Genomic DNA, 21,687 nt, shown 5'->3' on the forward strand with positions numbered 1-21,687 from the left:
TTTGTCATTTTGATTACAGTGTGTCTTGATGTGTTCCTCTTGGGGTTAATCCTGTATGGGACTCTCTGTGCTTCCTGAAACTGGGTGAATATTTCCTTTCCCAGGTTAGGGAGGTTTTCAGCTATTATCTCTTCAAATATTTTCTCAGGCCCTTTCTCTCTTTCTTCTTCTTCTGAGACCTCTGTGATGCAACTAGTAGTGTGTTTGATGTTATCCCAGAAGTCTCTTAAACTGTAATCATTTCTTTTCATTGTTTTTTCTTTTTTTGTATTCAGTGGCACTGATTTCCACTTTGTCTTCCAGCTCGCTTACCCCTTCTTCTAAATCAGTCTACTGTTGATTCCTTCTAGTGTATTTTTAATTTCAGTTATTGTAGTCTTCACCTGTGTTCAGTTGTTCTTTATATTTTCTAACTCTTTGTTAAAAAACGTCTAACTTCTTGCTCTGTGCTTCCATTCTCCTCCCGAGGTCTTTGATCACCTTTATTTACAATCACGACTCTGAACTCTTTCTTGGATAGATTGCCTGTCTCCACTTTACTTAGCTCTTCTGAGGTTTTATCTTGTTCTTTTGTCTGGAGCTTATTCCTCTGTCACCTCATTTTGTCTAAGTTGCTATTTGTATTTTTATTTAGGTTAGTTATGTTTCTCAACCTTGGAGAGGTGGCCCTCTGTAGGAAGCATCCTATGCATCTCAGCAGTGCACTCCCCTCTCATCACGCAAGATATGTGCTCTAGGAGTTCCCTCTAAGAGGGCTGCATGGGTCCTTCTGTTGCGGTGAGCTGACAATGTGGACAGTCTGGTAGGTTTGGTTGGCCCCTAGTCTGCTTGGTTGCCAGGCCCTGTCTTGTGAGGATGTTGCTGGCTGCTGTGTAGCGGGGCCTGGTCATGAAGTGGCTGGCTGCAGAATCCTGGGGGCCCCAGGACTAGTGCTGGCCCCATGGTGGGCGGAGTCAGTGTCCAAAAGACTCTGGGGCTGTTGCTCACCCACTGGCAGGTGAAGCCAGATCCTGGGGCTAGTGCTGGTCCACTGGCAGACAGAGCTGGATCCTGGAGTCTGGCCAGCTGCAGGGCCCGGGAATCCCAGAGCTCACTTCCCATCACTGAGGTTGGGGGCAGGGGTTGGTTCCTGACACAGTAGGGCATGGGGTCTGGGATGTGCCAATGGTTGTGTTGGCCTGTTAGTGGTCAGGGCCAGGGCCCAGCTGGTCCCAAGATAGGATCTGCCCTGTCTTGCAGGATCGTAGTTTTCTGGTGTCTGCCCTCTGGTGGGTGAGGCTGATCTAGAGGCTTGTACAGGCTTCCTGGTGAGGGAGGGCCCCAGTGCCTGTCAACTGGCGAGTGGAGCTAGCTCTCTGCCCTCCAGTGGGCTGGGCCATGTGTAGGGGCTAGTCCAGAGGTGGCTGTGTGCTCTTTAGTCTTCAGGCAGCCTCTCTGCTGATGGCTGGGGCTGTGTCCCGCCCAGTTAGTTGTTTGGTCTGAGGGGTCCCAGCACTGCTGCCTGCAGGCTATTGGGTGGGGCGAGGTCTTGGAGCTAATGAGCCAAGATATCAGCTGCCATCAGCAGCAGTGTTCACACATTTGAATGTTCCCCAATATGTCTGCCACCAGTGTTTATATCCCCAGGGTGAGCTGCAGCTGCCCCTCGCCTCTCTAGGAGACTCTCCAAGACCAGCAGGTAGGTTTGACCCAGGCTCCTATCAAATTACTGCTTTTGCCCTGGGTCCCAGTGCACGTGAGATTTGGTGTGCCCTTTAGGAGTGAAGTCTCTGTTTCTCTTAGTTCTCTGGGATTCCTGCAATGAAGCCCCACTGGCCTTCAAAGCCAAATGCTTTGGGGTCTTGTCTTCCTGATGCCAGACTCCTGGGCTGGGGAGCCTGACATGGGGCTCAGAACTCTCTCTCCTGTGGGAGAAACTCAGCAATATAATATTCTTCAGTTTGTGGGTTGCTCAACTGGGGAGTATGGGACTTGATTATATTGAGAGTCTGGCCTTCGTACCATCCTGCTGTGGTTCCTTCTTTATGTCTCTAGTTGTAGAAGATCTTTTCTGGTAGGTTTTTTTTTTTTTTTTTTTTCCCATCAATGGTTGTTCTGCAGATAGTTGTGATTTTGGTGTGCTCATGGGAGGAGCTGAACTCAGTGTCTTTCTACTCTGCATCTTGGCCATTCTCCTTTATAATATACTTTGAAATCAGGAAGCTTTATTCTCCTCTCTCATGACTGCTTTGGCTATTCTGAGTCATTTGTGGTTCCATATAAATTTTAGGAGTGTTTTTTCTGCTTCTGCAAAACATTCCATTGAAGACTTGCTAAGGAAAGCATTTAATCTATAGATGCATTTAAGTACTATAGACATTTTGATAATATTAATTTTTCCAATGCATGGACAAGGGATGTCTTTTCATTTATTTTTGTCTTTCTAAATTTATTTCATCAGGATCTTAGTTTTCAGTGTAGAGATCTTTCATCTCCTGGTTAAGTTTATTCCTAAGTATTTGATGGTTTTTCATGCTACTGTAAATGGATAGGATTTTTTTTTAATTTCTTTTTTTTTCTTCTTGGTGAAGCTTTTTTTTTTTTAATTGAATTATAGTCAGTTTACAATGTTGTGTCCTTTTCTGGTGTACAGCACAATGCTTCAGTCATATATGAATATACACATATTCATTTTCATATTCTTTTTCACTGTAAGCTACTACAAGATATTGAATGTATTTCCCAGTGCTATATAGTATAAACTTGTTTATCTGTTTTATATATACCAGTCAGTAGCTGCAAGTCTCAAACTCCCAGTTTATCCCTTCCCACCCACCTCCCCTCTAGTAACAACAAATCTGTGTAATTTCTTTTTTAGATAATTTGTTATTAGTGTATAGAAATGCTGCTGACTTTTGGAAGGCAGCTATGCTCCCCACCACACCACCAATACTGCACAAAATGCTACTGACATTTATATGTTGATTTTGTATCTTACAACTTTACTGAATTCACTGATTGGATCTAGCAGTTTTTTAGTTGAATCTTTACGATTTTCTATATTAAGTCCTGTCATCTGTAAATAGAGTCAATTTTACTTCTTCTTTTGCAGTTCTGATGCTTTTTATGCTTTTTCTTGCCTGGTTGCTCTGGTTTGGACTTCTAGTACTATGTTGAATAGGAATAGTGAGAGTGGACACCCTTTTCATGTTCCTGATCATACATGAAAATCTTCCAGTCTTTCACCACTGAGTATGATGTTAACGGTGGGCTTGTCATATATGTCCTATGTTATGATGATGTACATTCCTTCTATACCTAATTTGTTAAGACTTTTTATCACGGACAGATGTTGAATTTTGTCAAATGCTTTTTCTGCAGCTATTGAGATGGTCATGATTTTTTTTTATTTTATTAATGTGGTGTATCACACTGATTTGCATTTGTTAACTATTGTTTATTTTTTTAACTGAAGTATAGTCAGTTACAGCATGTCAATTTCTGGTGTACAGCACAATGTCCCAGTCATGCATATACATCATATATTAATTTTCATATTCTTTTTCATTAAAGGTTATTATAAGGTACTGAATATAGTTCCCTGTGCTATACAGAAGAAATTTGTTTGTTTGTTTGTTTTATTCTATGTTGAACTATTCTTGCATCCCAGGGATAAATTCCACTTGATCATGGTGTGTGATTCTTATGTGCTGCTGAATTTGGGTTACTAACATTTTGTTGAGAATTTTTACATCTGTATTCATCAAAGGAATTGGCCTGTGGTTTTTTTTTTTTTCTTGTAGAGTCTTATCTGGTATCAGGGTAATGTTGGCCTCATAAAATGAGTTTAGAAGTGTTCCTTCCTCCTTGATTTTTGGAAGAGTTTGAGAAGAATTGGTGTTAATTCTTTAAATGTTTAATAAAATTCACCAATGAAGTCATCTCGTCCTGGACGTTTTTTTGTTAGTAGTTTTTTGACTTCTGACTCCATCTTTACACTAGTAATTGGCCGATTTTTATTTTCTGTTTCTTCCTGATTCAGTCTTGATAGTTCGTATGTTTCTAAGAATTCTTCCATTTTTCTAGATTGCCCAATTTGTTGGTTTCACAGCAGTTCTTACGATCTTTTGTCTTTCTGTGGTATCAGTGGTTTTGTATTTGAAAATACGTTTATTTTGTCTGTAGTAACAGTTTTAATGCCTCCTCTTTACTTTATAATTTTGTTGATTTTGGTTCTCTTTTTTATTAGTTTGTCCTGCTGAAGGTTTGTAAATTTTGGTTATCTTTTCAAAGGACTAACTCTTGGTTTTCTATTTTTTCAGTTATTTTTCTGTTCTTTATTTTAGCTATTTCTGCTCTAATCTTTTTAGTTCCCTTCCTTTTGTTACCTTTGAGCTTAGTTTATTCCTCTTCTGGTTTCTTGAGTTGTAAAGTTAGCTGTTTAAGACCTCTCAATTAAAAAAATTCTTTTAATTTTTTAATTAAAAAAATTTTTTATTTAAAAAAATTTAAAAAGGCCTCTCAATTTTATTCATAGATGGATAGCTAGAAACTCTCCCATTAGAACTGATGTTGCTGCATCCTGTAAGTTCTGGTGTCTTGTGTTTTTGTTTGACTCAGGATACTTTTTTATTTCCTCTATGATTTCTTTGACCCACTGGTTGTTCAGAAGAGCACTGTTTAATTTTCACATGTTCTTGAGTTTTTCAGTTTTCCTCCTGTTATGATTTCTAGTTTCATGCCATCGTGGTCAGAGAAAATACTTGGCATGGTTTCAATCTTTCTGAATTTTCCAAGACTTGTTTTGTGGCCTAACATATGATTTATCCTAGAAAATGCTTCGTGTGCACTCGAGAAGAATGTGTATTCTGCTATTGTTACAATGTTCCAACCAAAATTTACTGTCTTAGCAGTGGGGGCTAAAAGATTAAGGTGTAGGTTTGGTTCCTTCTGACAGCTATGAGGAAGACTGTGTTCTATACTTCTCTTCTAGCTTCTGTTGGTTTGATGGCAATCTTTGACATTCCTTGGCTTATAGGTGTGTCACCTCAATCTCAGTCTTCATCTGTACCTGGTGCTCTCATCTTGTTGGTGTGTGTCTGTCTTTGTGCTTAAATTCCCCCTTTTTATAAGGACATCAGTCTTATTGGATTAGAGCTTATCTTAATGGCCTCATCTTAACTAATTACATATCAATGACTATTTATTTTTTTTTAATTGAGTTATAGTCAGTTTACAATGTTGTGTCAATTTTGGTGTACAGCACAATAGTTCAGTCATACATGAATGTGCATGTATTTCAATGACTCTGTTTCTAAATAAGGCCACATTCTGAAGTCTTGGGGGTAAGACTTCAACATATGAAATTTTGGGGTATACAATTCATCCATAACACTCTGTCCAAACTGGAATCATTGTGTAAATACTCTTCTATGATTTGCTTCTTTCATTTATTGTGGATACATTGCCATGATGGTATATACAAATTTACAGATTTGGGCATAATGCTCCATGTTGTGCATTATGGTAATTTATTTAGCTACTCATTGAGTGATGAGCCTTTGGATGAGTTTCTACTTTTTTTACTATTACAAACAACTCTGAAAAAAGCATGTTTATACATGCAGCTTTGTGTATGTATATTTCTTTTGAGACTGATACCAGTAAGTGGAATTAAGGAGGCAAAACTTTTAGGCATTTTATGTTTTGTTAAGTATGGCTGAATTTTCTTTTTCTCGAACTTTAGGCCTTTCTTTCCGGCTGCATATTGCCTCTGCCCCCTCCACAGTATTACACAAACACTACATGCTAAGTATTTGCAAAATTCTTTATTTCTTGTAATGTATTTTCCTTTTCCTTGTAACTTATCAATGCCCTCTACATTCCGTCTCATGGAATAGTGGGACTTCCCTGGGACTTTCCTGTGACAAGTAAACAAAGAGTAATTCTAATTTTTTCTTTTTACTTTCAATTCCCTTTACCTTTCTTCTTCCCCCTACATAACACCAGAGGGAACTTTCTAAAATGCAAGTGTGATAATATTGTGCCTTTGTTCAAAAAACTTTCAGAAGTTCTTTTTTTGAAGTCAGAGTGAATTTGATACAGCTTAGCTTGGCACATAAGGCTCTCCCTGACCAGCCCTAGATCACTGCTTCTTCCTTCTCATCTACCATACCCTTTAATCCATTTTGAGTCATGCTGAATTAGCTTCTTAGTTTCAAAAAGGCCCACTCTTTCACCCCTCCTCACCCTTGCATATCCCTTTCCTTCTGCCTGGAGGGTCACCCTTACTCTCCCACTGTCCATCTAGAAAGCTCCTTCTGTTTCTTCAATTAATTTCTTTGATCTTCAGTTTTTCTATTTAAAAACAGAGATAACAACAACACCTATATCTTGGTTTCATAATAACTCAATGAGATAATCTTAAAGTCATCATCACTTACTCAATAAATGTTAAATCTTCTTCCTCAATGTTCTTTGTGAGACGTATTTGTAACATAAGGCATATCATTAGTGCATTTTTTTTAAAGCAATGATTTAAGTTAATATAGTACCTGGCAAGATATCTGTATTCAGTAAATGTAGAACTGAGTTGAATAGATTGGTGGAAACCAAGATACGTGATGTCGGTTACAGTCCTCTAATCTAGTGGATTGGTTGGTGGTTTGATTTTCTGAATATTTCTTTACGCACTCTGTGTATCCATCACTCAGTCTCAGTGGTTACCAACATTTTGATAATTCCACTGTGACTTATTCTTGAGAAAACGACTTTATCGGCATGTAATTGCTGACGCTTCTCTGCGTACTTCTCCTCAAACATCTGTTGCATAATAACTTCTGGCCCTTTTCTGGAAATAGTGGTAAAGCTTACAATTCTGTAACTTTGAAAATATTCTTTCTTCTCCTTTTTGATGACCATCTCTAGTCTGCTGGAATGTTCTTCGTCTTTGCCAGTGTCTTTATCCATTAAGACTGCTATAACAGGGGGCAGTGTATAGCTCAAGTGGTAGAGTATGTGCTTAGCATGCAGGAGGTCCTGGGTTCGATCCCCAGTACTGCCTCTAAAAACAAGTAAATAAATAAACCTAATTACCCCCCCAAATCTCAAATAAATAAAATAACATTAAGAAAAGACTAATCTGTATTTTTTAAAAACACTGCTATAATAAAAATGCCATAAACTGGGTGGCTCATACAACAAATATTTATTTCTCACAGTTCTGGTGGCTGGAAATCCAAGATCAAGGTGCCTGTAGAGCACCTGGTTCCTGGTGAGGACTCTTTTCCTGGCTTGTGTACAGCCGCCCTAGCTGTGTTTTCATATGGTGACGTTGGGGAGACAGCTCTCTGGGAACTCTTCTATGAGGGCATTAATCCTATCGGGAGGACTTTGCTCCCAAGAGCTAGTCACATTGCAAAATACTCACATTTTAATACCATCGCCTTGGGAGTTAAAATTTCAACGTAGGAAGTTTGGGGGATGCTACATTCAGTCTGTGACAGCCAGGAATCCTGAAAATCCCTTCTGAGGCTCACTAAAGACCCTCTGATAAAAGTCTTCTTAGCCGGAGGTAAGAGCGCTGCAAACCGCTCGGTTGTTTTTGCTCATTCCTCTTGGGCTTCACTTCCCTCTCTGTCTTGCTTGCTCAGTCTTTTTTGCTGCGATTCGTCCTTGACTGGGAAGGTGGAGACCAGCAGATAAACAAGTACTTCTGTTTCCTTTTGGTCATCTGGTCAATGCTATACTTATCTCAATGACTCCTTTTGTTTTTCTATTTTTCTTGATTCTAAGACACTTAGAATTTAAAAGCATGTCACTATTAAGGATCCTGGCAGAAAGGGCTGTGACTGCCTGAGATGTTCTTAAATCAAGGCTTTGCTGAAAGCCTAGCATATGTGACTCTCTGTACACTGTATACGACCCTCTGAGTGTCTATGCAGCAATGACACAGCTGTCTATTTCAGAGCCCTCATGCTCTTGTTAGGTAACAGAATATGTTCAACTTGACCCAAGAGTAGGACATCAAAAATCTTAATTCCACTGAGTAAAATGCAGACCTAGGGCTTTATGCTCTGAGAGGCCCTTTACAGTGCAGAAGGTGGCGTGAAGTGGACACAAGGGGCAACAGAGTGGGGGATGGCGTTAGAAGGCTTAAGTCTGGGTCCCCCTCTACCATATACTTTCTCTTTGACCTTAAGGGAAGCATATGATCTAATGAGCTTCAGATTTCCAGTCTGTAAAAAAATATGTAAGAGTTACGTAGCTGCGCTGCCACCCTGCCTGGTTGGGATAACAACCAAATAAGGAAAGCCTCTGCAATGTTGTGGGAATTATTAGTCAAAGACAATCTGGAGTGTCTTTCCGGAAGAAGTGGGAGTGAGGAACATGCATGGCCAGAGGGAATATGTATAAAAAGAAGGAGGAATGTGGAGGGAATGTGGATCAGTATGCTTTTGCTCTGTCTCGTCTACTGATCCCAGGAAAGCATCTTCTGAGACCATCTTTGGCTTCTCGTATGGGGCCAGAGATAGGGAGTCATGCTTATATCCAAGAAGCTGGCTCCTGATCTTTAAGTTGAAGGATAAAGCTATTCAGATAAGATGAAATTCCCGTGCTGAGACAGCTGTGCAGTGTCCAAAGAAGGCTGGGACCCTAAGGATTCTTCTCTCTGCTCACTCTACAGGTTGGTGAATTCTGGCCTCACATCAGGTTGCTGTCAGGCTCTGTCCTCAGTGCTCAGCGCTAACCAGAATTTCACGCACCTTTACCTCCGGGGCAACGCTCTTGGAGACATGGGGGTCAAGCTCCTCTGTGAGGGACTCCTGCACCCCAACTGCAAGCTTCAGATGTTGCAGTAAGTATCCTAGCTTGTTATGGTGATGGCAACGCATGGTGGCTGAGGGGAAGGGGGTAGTTTGGGGGAAATGATGACAAACTAACCTGTATCTGAGGAGTGATGGCGTCCTTCTAGGGTGTGGCTTATTACAGGACCATGGGACAGCGAGGAGTTGTACTTTTAGATGGTGTAAAGGCAAATACTGGAGTTCCTTCCACCATAAATCTCTCTCCCACAAAAGAGTGGGAATAGCGCTTGTGTTTTAGGAAAACTTGGGGGGAGACACAGAGTTTGGGAAAAATTAATTCATAAACCGCTATTGCTAATTTAATCTGCACAACCCAGTAGCCTGGAAAAAAAAAATACTCTCATCTGAAAAGGAGGGAAGAATAACCCTTTTTTTTTTTTTTTTTTTTTTGCATTTGAAACATTCCAGGCTAAGATCTGGGAGACCTGGCGAGATAATTAAGGGGATATTTTCTTCAAATCACCTCCTTTCTTGCAGGTTAGATAACTGCACCCTCACCTCACACTGCTGCTGGGATCTTTCCACACTGCTGACCTCTAACCGGAGCCTGCGAGAGCTGAGTCTAGGCAGCAACGACCTGGGTGACCTGGGGGTGATGCTACTCTGTGAAGTGCTGAAACAGCAGGGCTGCCTCCTGAAAAACCTGAAGTAAGTGTGCCCTGCGATTTGTCTGGCAGGGCTCACAGTTCTAAGGAAAAGGTGGCCCATTTCCAAATTCCAGTGTGGCTCCATTTTGTGTTCCGGGTGAGATTGGGTCTGGGCCAGTTGCAGATTTTATATGGATATACGGTATGTGTCATGAACTACATATTCGACCTCATCCAGACATTGAGAATAACCAAGGTTCAGTTGGGTGGGAAGAGATTTTCCATCCCAGATTCCAGAAAGAAACACAAGTCGCATTGAAAGTAGCCGAGTAGAGTTATATTTCTATGCAAGGTGTTGCACTTTGTAGAACTAGACCAGTCTATGGGTCATCGTAGTTGTAAATATCCTTGCATAGCGGGGGTGTTGTTAGTCTGGTTTCTGGGGATTTCTAAATGTAAAGTGCTCCAGAAACACCAAGATTTTATAAACTTTGGTCTATCTGCAGTGTGCTGGGATGACTGGCTTCTTTCCACCATCAGTGACACCACGGAGGTATTCATTACCTCTCTAGTTAGAGTTTCTGAGTCAGTTTCATAACTTCTTGTCAGTTCTGATGATCACACTCTCCACTGAAGACATTTCCTTCACTTGGCTTTAGGGACAACACACTCGCCTCTGGATTTGTTCCTACTCCATTAGTTACTTCTGCTCAGTCTTCTCAGGCCTTTCTTCATCATTCTGACCTTTACATGCTGAATCCCCAGGACTCAATCGCTGGGTTAATTCTTCTTCTCCATGCTTTCTCCCTTGTTCATATCATCTAGTCCACTGGCTTTCTCATACATGTGCTGTGCCCCTCCCCGCCAGTTCGTATTGTCATGGATTCCATGTGCAAATGTTTGCCTCACTTTCCTACTTGGATGTCCAATAAGCCTCCCAAACTTCACATGTCCAAATCCAAACCTGTGCTGTTTCCCTCTGCCTGAAACCTGCGTCTTCCCCATCTCGGTCAATGGTAGCTCAATCTGAACTGTTCAAGGTCAAAAGAATCCTGGTGTCCTCTCTGACACCTCTTTTTCCTTATGCACATATCCAGCCCGCTGGCATGTCCTGTTAAGTCTGCTTTCACAGCATCCCTACTCATTGACTACTTCTTGGCAGCTTCATGGCTCCCACCCTGGTTTCAAGCCACTGTCACCTCTTGTCTGGGCTGTTCTGGCAGCATTCTGCCAGGCTACTCTGCATCTATTCATCTTACCATAGCAGATGGAGGTCGCAGCTAAAATATGAGTCAGATCATACCACTCTTACCAACATGCTCCTATCACATTCGAAGTAAAAGCCAAAAAACTCACGGCAGTGTCTACAGCCCCACATTATCTGGCCCCTGCTATTTCTGCAAATTCTTCTAACCTGCGTTCCTTCTGCTCACCCACACTGGTCTCCTTGCTGTTTCAAAAAAACACTGTCAAGTCTGAGCCTTTATACTTGCTGTTCCCTCTGCCTGGAACTTTTCTTCCTTTGGTATCCCTGACTTACTCCTGTGCATCCTTGAATTCTCTGCTTAGAGGCCTTCTTTTTGAGTTTGACTGCATCCATCCTACTGAAAATAGCAGCATGTCTTTCCTCTTCTCTGCTTACTTCCCCCCGTAGTGTTGACCACCATCATACATGCCATGTCACTTTCCTGTTAATTTATTATCTATATTTTACCCCAAGATTATAAACTCTACTAGCCCAGAAATTTCTGTCCTTGTCCATGACTTCAAGGCTGAGAACCAGTCAGAATAATAAGAACCAGGTTTTAATATAAACAGAAGTTCAGGTCAGCATTGTATCCTTGTGTGGACATAGTGGAGCATGTTTGTTCAAGGGAAAGCCATCCCCAGAACTAAGAGAAATAAAGGAACAAAGGGAATTATTGGTCAAGATGAGCTGGGGACATCGCTGAATGTATGCTCATTGACCCAGACCTGATGGACACTTTGCAGATGAAGGAAAGACTCAAAACAGACTGGGGAATCCATGGCTGTAATCAACCTGTCTTGTGAGCTCAGGCTGCCATAACAAAACAGCACAGACTAGGTGTCTTAAACAAACAACAGACATTAGTTTCTCACAGATCTTGGTGATGGAACATCCAAGATTATGGTGCTGGCTAATTTGGTTTCCGGTGAGAGCTTTCTTCTGGGCTTGCTGTGTCCTTATGTGGCACAGAGAGACAGAGAGTGCATGCTCCAGTATCTTTTCATTTAAGGACATTAATCCCATCATGAGGACCCACCCCCATGATCTAGTCTAACCTTAATTACACCCCAAAGGCTCCATCTCCAAATGCCCTCACATTGAGGGTTAGGGCTTCAACATTTGAATTTTGAAGGAACACAAACAATCCATAACACAACCAAATCAATACTGCTAGAAATGATGCAAGATAAATGGTACGATTTCTTAGTTCAGTTGCGAGGGAAATTAAAAAAAAAAAAGGATGAACTGATATCAAAGAAGACTTGAGAGGCATCCCAAGCAATTACACTGTGTGGACTTTCTATGGCTCCTGATGAAATGAATGAAATATAAAAATGTTATCAGAAGTTGAGGATTTAAACACTGATTAGGCAAATATTGATACTAAAATCTATTAACTTTTTAAGGTATGAAAATGACATTGTGATTATTTTGTAAAAGTCTTCTTTATTTAGTGTCACAGCTAGAAATATTTATAGACGCATGAAATGCTGTGTTTAAGATAATCCACTGATGTAAGCAGTAGGGAGTCAATCGGTGAAACCAAGAGCTGTTAACTGTCAAACTCCGGTAGTGGGCATATGGAGATTCATTATACTATTCTCTTTACAGTTACATGTTTAAACATTTCCAAACTTGAAGCTTACAAATATACCAGAAATCGCATTCGGCATGAAGTGCACCATTGGAAATCTTAGAATGTTAAGTGAAGGGAGGAGATAAGATTTTTAAAGCTCAAAACTCTTGAGTGTTCATTTCAGGAGTATAACCCTAGGCTCTCTGTTTGCTTTTACAGGCTGTGTAAAATGTATTTCAATTATGATACAAAATGTGCGTTAGAAACACTTCGAGAAGAAAAGCCCGGGTTGACCATTGTCTTTGAGCCTTCTCGGTAGTGGCGGAAGCAGGGATACCAGATGCCAGTGCTCTTTGCGCCCCCCCACCCCCCGCCATCGAGCTATGAGCGGGTGGTAGTCAGTGCTCCTCTATCAGAGTTAAGACCACCTCTCTGCAATTCTTTGGCTCCAGGGTGGGAGAGTGAAAGCTTGCTGACGGTGCCTTTGTATAGAGAACACGAGGTACCTCTGGGTTGAAGACACCAGGGGAAGAAAATCATCTAAATGATAACAGTTCTTATCACAGTGCGTCAGTCAGAGGACGGGTTCCTCCTGGTGACCTCATATAACGCACTCATTCAATAAAACACTTTTCTTTCTTTCTTTCCTTTTACTCTAACTCTCCTTTCCCTTGTATCTTTCCACCTCTTCTTTGTTTTCTGTTTACTTTTAACCATATCATCCCTTCTGCCATCTTTCTCTTAACTGACCATAACAGAATGGGTTAACTGTATATTATGTTGCAATTTTGTGGCAGCCAACTTATTTATTTTTAATTTTTGAACAGTTGTATTTTCTAATAAATTAATTCATGTTTATTGTATTATAGCTGATTGAAAATTCACAAAATATAAAACCTTTTTGTATTTATTAAGTTAAATTGTTTCCTTTCCTTAATTAAAAAAAGGTACCGAGCAATATTTTTACTTATTTATCTAAACTACTAAAGATAAATTAAATTGCTTTATGTTTATGCATTAAAAAAAATCTCTTTGCCAAATGATTCAATTGCAATGAATAGAAGAAAAAAAAAAAGCCTCTGCCTAACTCTGATGGTTGAGATTTCTGCTCTGGTAGGACAGGAGGTTGAAAATTATGCAAAGGAAAGTTTTAGAGTAGGTGGAACCTACATTCATAAGTAGAAATATTATGTAGAAAATGCATTTTGCCTTCAGTTATAAGAGCTTGTCTTGGATTTAACTCATTTCAGGAGTGGTTCATCTACCACACTTCACATAGCATTAACTCATTCATAAATATGGATTAATTGCTTCTCTACACATGGAGCAACTCTTGGACCACCTGAAATTGTTCAGGAAGGAAATTTACTTCCTTCGTCAAACGAGCCATCCAGACCTCTGCTTGTCAAAGTGTGGCCCGTGGACTGTTGATATAAGGAGTTTATGCAAAAATGCAAATCAGTCACAGTACTAAACATGCTTTTTAGATAGGCTGACTTTTTATTTGTTCTTTTGCATCTTAGTGATTTGAGCTATTGCAGACTGCATCTCTGCTACAAATGCCTTGACACGCAGGGAGAAACTAATATAAAACACACAGCTAAACTAGAAAGTCAGAAAGAAAAACTTCTGGGCACTAGGATCTTAAAATTGGATTAAGAGTTTATTTCTCACTGGCTAAGGGGAATATCTGAATAGATAAAGATCCCACAATATAACTGTTAATTTTGAAAAAATCCATAAGGTTTTCCACACTCGCAGAACTAAAAAATAGGTAAAGTTGCTGGATAGAAAATCAATATACCAACATCAGCATAGTAGTTGGAAAGAAATCTTTTTTTTTACATAAATTTCACTTTATTAAATACACATGAAAGAGGGAATTTCAAATCATACTAAACATAGTAAATATAGAACTTGTTTTGTTAAAAATCTACAGTACACATTCAAATAAAGGCTAACCTTCCAATGCCAACTATATCTGAGACTATGTATAGAGAGTAAAAATTGGGTCAGGCTTAGAGCAGTAATGGATGCTAAAACCTAATAGGAAATTTAAATGATGAGCAAGATTCTTGTGCAGTCTGAAATGATCTCTTCACAGTTTGCTAATCAATTATAAAAGAAAAATAGTAACTACATAAAGAGAAGAAATTGGACAGAACCCCAATGAAAAATATCAGTGAGGGCAGAATGGATGTCTGCTTTCAGGTAAGCTGACTTGAGAAGGAACCAATATCACCATTGAGTATTTCTGGTTGAGAACCCGGAATTTAATCATCAGGAAACAAACTTCAAATGAGGAAGTTGTATTAAAAAGGGCAGGGGACTGTATTCTTCAAGAATGTCAATGTCAGTGTTGACAACGGGTAAATCTTGAGGTGGGGGAGTTATGGAATTGTTCTATATATACTATTCTTATTCTTGCATCTTTTATGGACACATGACATTATTTCCAAATAAAAAGTTAAATAATCAAAACAATTAACAGTCTTCATTAGCACTTGCAATTTAACATTTGAAAGATGCCAAGACGTCACTAAGTTGTTAGTTACTAAACAAAAATAGGAAGAATCTTTGCTAAGTCGTATGTTTTCAACTTCACTGTATGAATTCCAGAGACTGCCTTTCCAGGAGCAAGACATAAAAATATAAGTAGCAGAAATAAGGACATTATAAAAGAAACTGATGTGCTATGTAAGAAGAAAAAGAAAAGAACGTGAACTGAGGGAAAAGTAAGATGAAGAATACAAAAGGAAGGGCACCAAAGAGTTCTACCTATGAATGGTTGTCGGTCATCGGTCATCGGCAACACTATGCATTATATTAGCAAAGTGATTTGCAGCTCCTCAAGCTTTGGAGAAAAATAAACAGATCATAGGACTGGAGCAGGCTGGTCATAGAGACCGGAAGGAGAGAATGATTCCATTGGACCCGAGGTGATTCTGTGAGTTTGCAGAAGGACACGCTCCAGTGAGATGAAGTTGTAGTCACTGTCAGGCTGATTTTATTGTGTGGTAGAGCAGTGCTTACTAAGCGGCTTCGCAAATACATATCACCTGGGATCTGGCTTAAAATTCAGGTTCAGTGTGTCTGGGGTGGGACCTGAGATTCTGCATTTTTTAACATGCTCCAGATAAAAGTGACACTGTTTATCGCCCGCTTGAGCAGCAAAGCTTCATGGTCCAGAGAGACGTGCATTTGTTCATGAAATAAGGTAAGCTTTGCACTTAGGGGAGAAAAGTAGTTATTTATCAATATAACTGTAAAAAATTCCTGGGGAACACCACCTCTCTCTGGATGGATCTAATTTTCCAAAGAAAACCCTTGCACACTGTATATAAAAAAAATAAGAAGACTCTGACAGTAGAGAGAAGCAGACAGATTAGCTGGGGGACCTCAGGACTCAAGGAACAACACAGTGGTGAGGGCGTTTGGTTTCTTCCTTGTTTGTTTTGTTTTTGGTTTTGACTCCTAAATCCCATTCTTAGAGCTGGAGCTCTTTTCCACAAATGGTGTGGGAGCAATTGGACAGCCATAAGCTAAATAAATAAATGAAAAATTTACTTTGCCCTAACCTTACATTTTGTGTAAAAACGAACTCAAAATGGATCATAGACTTTAATCTAAAATGTAAAGCCATAAAACTTGAAAAACAACATGGGAGAAGTTTTCTACAGCTTGGATTACAGCTTGATTTTAGATGTATAGATTTTAGATACGACACCAAATTCATAAACCATAAAAGGAAAAACTGTGGTAAGTTGCACTTCGTAAAAATTTTAAATGTTTGCTGGGTGTAAACCTCTATTAAGAGGCAAAACAAAAGCTACGGACTGGGAGGAAATATTTCCAAACCACGTGTCTGACAAAAGACTTCTATCTAGAACATATAAGGAATTCTCCAACTCAACAGCAGCAACAAAAATAACAACAACAAAAACAATCAGAAAATAGGCAGAAGGCAAGCGACACTGAAGAACATACGCTGGTGAAAGATGAAAATGTGTCATCATCAATAGCCATTAGGGAAATTCAAATTAAAATCACAGTGAGAGGGGGGTGGGAAGGGATAAACTGGGAGTTCGAGATTTGCAGATACTGACTGGTATAGATAAAATAGATAAACAAGTTTATACTGTATAGCACAGGGATGTAGTAGCTTACAGTGAAAAAGAGTATGAAAACAAATATATGTATATTCATGTATGACTGAAGCATTGTGCTGTACACCAGAAATTAACACAACATTGTAAACTGACTATACTTCAATTAAAAAAATCAGTGAGGTATCATTGCACATCTGTCAGAAAGGGTAATATTAAAAACAAAAATGGTAACAACAGCAAATGTTTGCAAGGATGCAGAGAAACTGGATCACTCATCCGTTGCTCGTGTGAATGATAAATGGTACAGCCACTCTAGAGAGGATACGGCAATTCCTTACAAAATTAGACGTGTGTTTACTATAGGACTCAGTAATTGCACCTTGGGCATTTATCCCAGAGAAACACAAATCTAATAGTCACCCAGATGCTTTTTCAGGAATGTTCACAGCAGCTTTTTTTTCACAATAACCCCACACTGGAAACAACCTAGATGTCCTTCAGTGGGTGAATAACTAGATGAACTGGTACATCAATACCACGGGGCACTGGCAATAAAAAGGAATAAAAGATTGATACATACAACATCCTAGATGACTGGTCAGAGAATTATACTGAATGAAAAAAGCCAATCCCAAAAGGTGATCTACTATATAATTCCATTTGTATAAAATTATTGAATTAATAAAACTACAGGAACACAACAGATTGGTTGATGTCAGGATTTAAGAGGGGTGATGGTGCTGGGAGGGGACAAGGTGCGGCTTTAAAAGGCTGACTCTAGGATCCTTTTCGGGATGGAAATACTCTTGTGTGTGTCAATGTCAATACACTGGTTGTGATATTACACTACAGTTTCGCAAGATGTTACTGTTGGGGGCACTGAGTAATGGGTTCATGGGATCTTTTTCTTTTTTCTGCGGGGGGCAGGGAGGACAGGCACAGACTAGAGGTAGACCCCTGCCAGGCGGGCGTGGAGGGTGGCACCTGCCTGCCTGGGACGCTCAGGCCCCAGACAGCCATCCCGGCTCCCAGACCCCTACCCATATGTGTAATCTCTATGCAGTTTGTTCCTGGCAGCCACAGGGCCTCTGTGTGTAGAACCAACCATGGACTGGACCTTGTCCAGAATCAGGACATGGCTAGTTCATTACTCCCTTGGTGGCCAAGCCTGAGTGGGAGTCCCGTTCTGTGTGCCCCTATCAAGCTGTTGCCCCTCAGCCCAGCACCAAGTCACTGGACCATCTCTGGGGCACATGTGGAATCAAGGAGCCTAGGATGTCTGGGAGCTGTGCAGGGCCAAGGCCAAGGGCACCCTGTGCTCTGAGGGGTGGGGAGAATCGCTCGGGTCGAGAGCAGCAACAGGACCCTCAGCCGAGGCTCAGAGGGGCTGAGGCAAAGCTGAGGACGTCCCAGGCTTGAAGGCTCCAAGGGCCGAGGTCCTTGCTGCCATGTGACCCTCAGTCACCCAAGACAAGCATGTCCCCCTCACCCTGGCAGGTCAGGGCTGGGCAGTCTGTGGCCACACATGACCCAAGGAAGGACAGTGCTTCCCAGGGTCTTGCCTGTGAGGCGGGCTCAGCCCAGGAGGCAGCAGCCACACCCTCTGCATCCTCATGTCCACAGGACTCTGAAGGTCTCTCTACCCGACCATGATGGTCAAAGAGATGGGCTTACGCAGCAAGCCGAGGCTGTGTCCCAGATTCCTGGGTGGTGGTGGTGGTGGTGGGCATGTGTTCAAGAGTCTCTCCCCAGGGGGCTCTCCAGTGACCCTCCAGGGAGGGTGCTTTGGTGAGGAGCATTTCCACTCCAAGCCAGTCTTGCTCCTTCTCCACCAGGCATGGGGTTAGGAGGGAGCCCTGCTGAGCTGTGGGAAGACGGGAGAGCTCCTGCCAGTCCTGCACCTCTGAGTCTTTTAGATGTGTTGGGTGAGGGGGCTGTGAGCTTACACCCTCCCCGGACCCCCAAGACCTAGAGGTTGCAGAAGAGCAGGCCCTAAGCCCTTTGGCCTCCAGGTTTTGTTGCTTATCCTTCATTCCCACAGTGGTCCCAGGAGATGGCCAAGGAAAACCAGGCTGCCGGACTCAGGGATGCTGTGGCCACAGGGCCAGCCTTGGTTCAAATTCTCCTTCCTAATTCCTGAATGGGCAGTTCAGGCTTTGCAAACAGTGGAACACTGAGCTGGAGTCCAAGGCAGGCACTGGGCAGGCACTCATGGAGCTTTTTATTCTTATAGTTTCGTATGTATCTACACTTATTTCAACATACAATGTTTAATCTGAAATAAATCTGGTAGAGCAGACACATAATGCCTTTGGTCACCAGGTTGTAACCGTCCGAGATTATTGTTTTCTTTGGGGGTATTTCATGTACAGAACTCATGTATCTGCTGCTCGTCATTGTCCTGATCAGACACAGAGTTCATTCGCAACAGAAAATGACATGAGGGGATTATACTGATCAGAATCCATAAGCTGATCACTGTTGTGCCTCTCTCTTAATTAGCGCTTTGTAGTTTGGATTCCTTTTGTAGCGTCAAGAGTTAGATGTGCCAGTCATGAGGCCAGTGTCTTCCAGCTCCAAACTCACAGCTGTATCAGTCAGCTCTGCTGTGAGGCTGGGCCTGGGAGCGTGCATGCCGTATTTCTGCTTTGCTTGCTGGTTCCTTATTAGGCTCCAGTCATATTGGGTGAGACGGGCAGATAGGCTGCAGGCTAGGGCTGGGAGAGGAAATCTTTGCTCTTCCTGTTTGTTTTCTGTTCTTGTTCATTTGACCCTATCAGTGTTTTTTGTTTTTTGTTTTGTTTTGTTTTGTTTTGTTTTGTTTTGCACACTGCCAGGGTCAGCTGATTAGGTGAGCAGCAGCTGAAGCAAACTGAATCAAGATTCTGCAACAGGCAGCGAGCAGAACCCGTGTCTCCGTGATGACATCAGCACGTCCAGCAATGCCCCATCTCCGAAGTAGGAGGTTTAAGAGTTTGTGCTCTTGGGGCTGTTTCTTTGAATATCGGTTTAAACAATTCCAGTCCATCAGTTTTAACAATTCCAGTCCTTTGCTTCTGTTCCCTCTGTGCTAGGGGTTGCAGTTACTTCCTTTTGCTTTCCTCTCCTTCAACAGCTAGTTAATAATTCTTTGTAATAAATCCTTTCTTCGAAAATAACTGGAATGGTGTCTGTTTCCTGCCGGTAACCTGATGAGAGCAATGTTGCGCTTACATTTAAATTTAAGAATAACACCACAAGGTGCATCCAGTTTTACTTTTGATTGCTCTACGTACTGTCTGGGCAAACCAGGCTACTGGCCTTTAGCATTAATGTTGATAATTGAGAGCTCCCCATGCATGAAATATCACATTTTTAATGCGGCGAGCAACTGAACTGGGCAAAAGCCTGACCTCTCCTTGAGTCTGAGCTGATTCCGTTACTCCACACTGGATGTTCTGTTTCTGTCTCTCCCAAATAGCTTCTGGAGAGCCTCCTTCATGTCCTTGTTCCTCAAGGTGTAGATGAGGGGATTGAGAGTGGGGGTCACCACAGTGTAGAAAAGAGTCAGAAACTTCCCTCGCTTCTGGGAAAAATGGCTTCGGGGCTGGATGTAGACAGCAGTGGCACTGCAGTAGTAGAGGAAGACGACGGCCAGGTGGGAAGAACAAGTCCGGAACGCCTTGCTCCTCCCCTCGCGGGACTGGATGGCCAGCACTGCCTTGGCAATGTGGCCATAGGAGATGAGGATGAGCAGGATTGGCCCCATTAGGAAGACAGCACCAATCACTGAGATCTGGAGCTCATTGACGTGCGTGTCCCCACAGGCCAGGCGGATCAGTGCAGGGACCTCACAGACAAAGCCATCCACCTGGTGATGATGGCAGAAGGGTAGCTTCATGGTGGTGGGTGACTGCACCAAGGTTCCAAAAATGCCAGTTGCCCAGACCAGGAATGCTAGTTTGTGACACAGGTGTGGGTGCATGATGGCTGCATAGTGTAGGGGTTGGCACACCGCCACATACCGGTCGAAGGCCATGACCAGGAGCAGCACGCACTCAGCAGCAGCCAGTCCCAGGAAGATGTAGAGCTGGACCGCACATCCCAGGTAGCTGATGGTCTTGTCTGGGCCCCAGAGGTTGACCAGCATCTGGGGGATGCTGCTGGTGGTGAAGCAGAGGTCCAAGATGGAGAGGTTGGTGAGGAAGAAGTACATGGGGGTGTGGAGGTGGGGGTCTAGGTGGAACAGGAGTATGATGGTGGTATTGCCCACTAGGGTGACCATGTAAAAGACAGACACAACCACAAAAAGGACCATTTCCAGCCTGGGGTTGTCTGAAAAGCCCAAAAGAATGAAGCCATCTGGGATAGTGTCATTGTCATGTCCATCCAGCACCCACCTGGAAATGCAAGGAGCAACACATCAAAAAGAATGTCACCTAGAGGAGGCAGAGAAAAGTGATTTTAAAAAAATTTTAATTTTAATTTATTAAAAAATTTTTTTTGAACTATAGTTGATTTACAGTGTTGCGTTAGTTTCAGGTACACAGCAGAGTGATTCAATTATACATAGATAACTGAAAAACTTATATATATTTATATATAAAATACACATATTTTATATATAAAATAGAATATAGATATTCTTTTTCAGATTCTTTTCCATTATAGCTTATTACAAGATATTGAATATAGTTCCTTGTGTTATATAATAGGTCCTTGCTGTTTATTTTATATATAGTAGTGTATATGTGCTAATTCCAAATTCCTAATTTATCCCTCCCCCTCCTTTCCCTTTGGTAACCATAAGCTTGTTTTCTATGCCTGAGTCCATTTCTGTTTTGTAAAGGAGTTTATTTGTATCATTTTTTAGATTCCACATGTAAGTGATACATATGATATTTATCTTTGTCTGACTTACTTCATTTAGTACTGATAATCTCTAGGTCCATCCATATTGCTGCAAATGGCAATACTTCATTCCTTTTTTTTTACGGCTGAGTAGTATTCCATTATATGAATATACCACCACTTCTTTATCCAGTCATCCGTCAATGGGCTTTTAGGTTGCTTCCATGTCATGGCTATTATAAATAATGCTGCTATGAATATTGGGATGCATGTATCTTTTCAAATTAGGATTTTTATTTTTTCCAGATATATGCTCATGAGTGGGATTGCTGGATCACAGGGTAAGCCTAATTTTAGTTTTTTAAGGAACCTCCACACTGTTCTCCATAGTGGCTGCACCAATTTACATTCCCATCAACAGTGTAGGACAGTTTCCTTTTCTTAACATGAAAAGTCATTTTTGATTTTAGAAAACTGCTTATCTTATCCT

The 21,687-nt window shown here is 41.4% G+C and overlaps 2 protein-coding genes across 4 annotated transcripts in view; one reads left to right on the top strand and one right to left on the bottom strand.

Annotated features, from left to right (window-relative positions):
- NLRP3 (NLR family pyrin domain containing 3) overlaps positions 1 to 13,232 on the top strand; it is a 36,161-nt gene extending 22,929 nt beyond the window's left edge. For all 3 annotated transcript variants that reach the window (XM_032477250.1, XM_032477251.1, XM_006177988.3), the window contains 3 exons: positions 8,666 to 8,836; positions 9,324 to 9,494; positions 12,478 to 13,232. In XM_032477250.1, the coding sequence (XP_032333141.1) occupies positions 8,666 to 8,836; positions 9,324 to 9,494; positions 12,478 to 12,577 (442 nt within the window). In that variant the 3' untranslated portion in view covers positions 12,578 to 13,232. The remainder of the gene's footprint in view (positions 1 to 8,665; positions 8,837 to 9,323; positions 9,495 to 12,477) is intronic.
- A 6,553-nt stretch (positions 13,233 to 19,785) lies between these two features.
- LOC102507937 (olfactory receptor 2H2) lies at positions 19,786 to 20,766 on the bottom strand (the record flags this gene model as incomplete). The annotated part of the gene is made up of 1 exon (XM_032468804.1): positions 19,786 to 20,766. A coding segment is annotated over one exon (981 nt), but the record flags the coding sequence as incomplete, so codon positions are not given.
- Positions 20,767 to 21,687: the final 921 nt, after the last annotated feature.

Source organism: Camelus ferus, chromosome 3 (assembly GCF_009834535.1).
Source record: "Camelus ferus isolate YT-003-E chromosome 3, BCGSAC_Cfer_1.0, whole genome shotgun sequence".
NCBI classification, from domain to species: domain Eukaryota; kingdom Metazoa; phylum Chordata; class Mammalia; order Artiodactyla; family Camelidae; genus Camelus; species Camelus ferus.